Consider the following 3,768-nt stretch of genomic DNA (forward strand, 5'->3'; position numbering starts at 1 on the left):
ATGGTATTGGATTTTAAGAGAAACTAGTCTTATGAGTTCAGAGAGAATTTAGTTAAGGCTAGCTGCTAGTAATTAGTAATTGTTTACGATGGACAAACAAATTAATCCATATACTCCATGAGAAATAGGAGTAGTTTTTAAAATAATTTTGGGCCTTTTTCACCTGTATTAAATTGTTTTTATTTTGGGTACTTTTGAGAAACTATCAAATTTGGGTACACTAGTTAGATTAGACATCTTTGTACCTTTTTACTCATAAAAGACTGTATTTACTATTTCTTGTGAATTCTTGAAAACATTGTAGCAATCTCCCTTTATCAGTTTCACTTATTAAATCCAGTGTTAGATTCTTAGTACAAACAATGGGATGGAGAGCGCAAATCCATTCCATGAAATAAGTCGCATTGTACGTAGAAGCCTTTTAAAGTACATATATTGTTTCAGATTACATGAATGATATAAACATACAGTTGCAATACATTTGAGAAAAATCTTCCTCTACTAAAGTACACTTAATTTGCATGTAATATGCGAACTATTTTGAAACCCAAACCACTATATTTTGATCACAAGTTCACAACATTTTCTTTAGTATATCTACCATCAAATGATATATTTTTGAAGCAAAATCAATTAATATATATGGCGCGTTTGGTTATACAGATTAAATTGATCCAAAATTATAAACTCTTTGTAATAGACGGTGACTCATAATCTAGGATTAATTCTACATGACACGGTTCCAAAATAAAATACCGTGCCTATTAGTAGTACTCAATTTTCTTTATTCCTTGATATGAATGCCTCCAGCATAAGGACACTTTGAAGTCGAAAAATATGTATGTTATTTAGTTGATTGCATGCCATAAGATCAGGAAGATGAATTAAATAACTCAATACTTAAACATTTTACGCATCGTGCTCAAAAATAAAAATTTTTGTACGGCTAGTTCTTCTAAAAAGTATAGTACAATAGTAATTAATTTCTTAGAACTTGGAACAAAACATAATAACAATATAATGAAACAAAATATTAGTAAAAGCTTGATTTCTTAAAAATTCTTTTCCAAGTTTAACATTAATTTTATATAATACTATGAACACCCCATCACTCAATTTGTATAGGACTCAGCTTTTAATGTAACCGAAAGTTAGAAAAAAGAAAAAAGAAAAAAGATTAATGTTTTCATGCATCCCATCCACCGTACATAAACAGAAATAAATCCTAAAATTCATCTTAATATGCAGCTGTCACACAGTGAAAACATAATAAAATAAAACTTAAAATTAGTTCCTCGCAATAGTTATTCAACCATTCATCCTCCCCCCCCAAAAAACACATAATCAAAAGCCTTAAATCATTATTGCTACAAATTAAGTGATGAACAAACAAGCAGCAGCAATTAGGTCTTCAAACTAACCTTATGTAGCTAGATCGGTTCGTCTACTGCTAGAAGCGCATCAATCAATAAGCATCTCCCATGAAGTACCTAAAGCAGCTCTCGCTGATGCCCGTCGTCGCGGCCGCGGACGAGCTTCCATGATCATTGTTCAAGCCTTGCTCACAGTAAATTTGGCTTTGATAATTGTTATCTTTTCTCTTCTTGCTCACATAATTATGGATGCTTTCCCATTTGTCCTTGCAAGCCGCGGCGCTCCTCTCATGCCCAAAACACCCCATCTTCGCCGCGATTTCCTCCCAAACCATCTCCTCATCGAATTTCCCCTCCATCGCCGCCGTCAGCTGGATCAGCTTGTTGATTTCGCACTCCGGCCAGTCTTCGCTGTGGCTCTCTTTCGCGGTGAGCTTATGCAATGCGTTCATCAAGGCGGCGTCGCGGGCTTCGATCCAGGCGCGCTCGGTGGCCCAGAACCTGTGCTCTCGCTCGATCCTGGCGGCGTCGTGCTTCCGCCACTCCTCCTCTCTCATCGCCCTCTCCCTCTCCTTCTCCTCGATCGTCCTCATCATCTTCTCCATCCACGCCTCCTGCTTCTCCATCAGCTTCTTCATCTGCGCGTCGATGAAATCCCTAATTTTGACCTTCCACCCGCTCTTCTTCATGTCGTCGCTCTCGTCCGAAGAGCTCGTGTCCGCGTCCGAGTAATTGGAGAGGCTGAGGCTCGTGTCGGTTGCCGCCGTCTTGTTGGGGAAAGTGTGATGACCTTCCGATATTGAAACTGAACTATTGTTAGCTTCGGTGCCGCCGTAGAGAGCTTCGAGCTGCCGGAAAAATCTGTAGTGCTTGCCGTCTTGTCTCCCAGCCTTGCCTTCTTTAGTCTTCTTGTAATATTTGTACAAATTCTCAAATTTCTCTCTGCATTTCTTGCTGCTCCTCTGGTAGCCATGCTCCTCACACATTATCCTGATTTTTTTTTATTAATTTAAAAGAAATTATGAATTATTGAGAGAATCAAAAAATGGAGATCTGGCAGTAAAGTGAACCCTAGTTTAGGTGAAAAATCTTCATGTGATATTGATGTATGCTGAGGATTGATAAACTCATGTGTTTTTGCGGATTCAGTGGTGTGGAGTAACCCAATTGGGAAGAATGCGACTATTCATACATAAAATAAAAAAGGGTTTACTAGAAACGCCCAAAAGACCAATCTCTGTTGCAGCCGGAAAGTGGGAAAATATGTTGCCTCAAATAAAATTGCAGAGACACTCACTAAGTTTAATTTTGCTGAAACCTTCAACTGCACTTGGATTTCAATTTTGCTAATCGAAATTACTAGTTTGGGAAAAGGGAAAGTGGAGAGGTGGTAAGTATAGCCTGAGAAAACAAGAGAGAAAGGAAAGGAAGCAAGCATATTTCAAGGTCATTAATGATTAAATTAAGATAGGAGTAGAATAATGAATTATTTTGGAAAACCTAGAAAAAAAATTAGGTTAAGCAGAAATTGATGGAGTAGGAGTATTTATAAACAAGTTACCTTGAGACTTCATCCCACAAGGGGCCCTTCTGGTTGGCCTCCTTGAATTTGGGATCCAGTCTCGATCTGATCTCCAGAAGATTCAGCGTCTCCTGCCGCGGCCATCTCCCCGCGCCGCCGCTTTCAAAGGCGTTCCCTACGGCGCCAGAGTTGTTGTTGTTGTTGTTGTTGTTGGCGGAGGTGAAGATGAGCATGTCGTAAGGGTGGGTGGAGAGCAAGTCCGGCGGAGGAGACTGGATTTGGGGGAATAAAGGGCGGCCGGCGATGTAGTGGCGCAGATCGGCCATGCCGTATTGATCTTCCATGTTTTTTACACAGAGAGAGTAGAAGAAGAAGAAGAAGAAGAAGAAGAGAGAGGAGCGGCAGAGGCGGATCGTGTCTTTACAGAAAAAGGTTTTGAATCCATTTAGAGGACAATGGACCCATTTCTACTGCGTCCATCTCTCTCTCTATCTACATTCTTGTAGGGTTTGGATTCGATACGATACGTACGATCATACAATACATACATACATACATACATATACGCAATTAAGGGCGAATAGAGTGACGACATGTGTCAAAATATGGCGAGTGGTTGTGATGCTCCCCTTTTTGACTCATTCTTCTCTCTCTCAATTTAATTCCTTAAACAGTCTCAACTTCATCTTCCTCTGTCTCTCTAGTCTCTACAGATGGCGATAGTGTTGTGCTGTGTTGTCGATTCGAATCAGAGCTTCTTTAATTTCATTTATATGCACACTAGTAGTTTGTTTGGATTAAATTAACTGCTTCACCTTCTTATTCCTTTTGTTCCTACCTAATTATAAATACTACTACATCTAAATTAGAAAT

General features: G+C 39.2%; 1 protein-coding gene across 1 annotated transcript; it reads right to left on the reverse strand.

Moving 5' to 3' along the window:
- Positions 1-1,209: 1,209 nt before the first annotated feature.
- Positions 1,210-3,368, reverse strand: LOC125220098 (trihelix transcription factor PTL-like). The gene is made up of 2 exons (XM_048122233.1): positions 2,935-3,368; positions 1,210-2,363 (listed from the first exon to the last, which is right to left on the reverse strand). Exons 1-2 carry the CDS (start codon positions 3,237-3,239, stop codon positions 1,466-1,468), a joined length of 1,203 nt encoding a protein of 400 aa, XP_047978190.1. The 5' UTR covers positions 3,240-3,368; the 3' UTR covers positions 1,210-1,465.
- Positions 3,369-3,768: the final 400 nt, after the last annotated feature.

Source organism: Salvia hispanica, chromosome 4 (assembly GCF_023119035.1).
Source record: "Salvia hispanica cultivar TCC Black 2014 chromosome 4, UniMelb_Shisp_WGS_1.0, whole genome shotgun sequence".
Taxonomy (NCBI): Eukaryota; Viridiplantae; Streptophyta; class Magnoliopsida; order Lamiales; family Lamiaceae; genus Salvia; species Salvia hispanica.

Excerpts from the sequence above, each read along its gene's own strand:
- LOC125220098 (XM_048122233.1), bottom strand. The coding sequence starts at position 3,239 with ATGGAAGATCAATACGGCATGGCCGATCTGCGCCACTACATCGCCGGC. Across the intron at positions 2,364-2,934 it reads TTGTGGGATGAAGTCTCAAG|GATAATGTGTGAGGAGCATG; the intron begins GTAACTTGTTTA and ends AAAAAAAATCAG.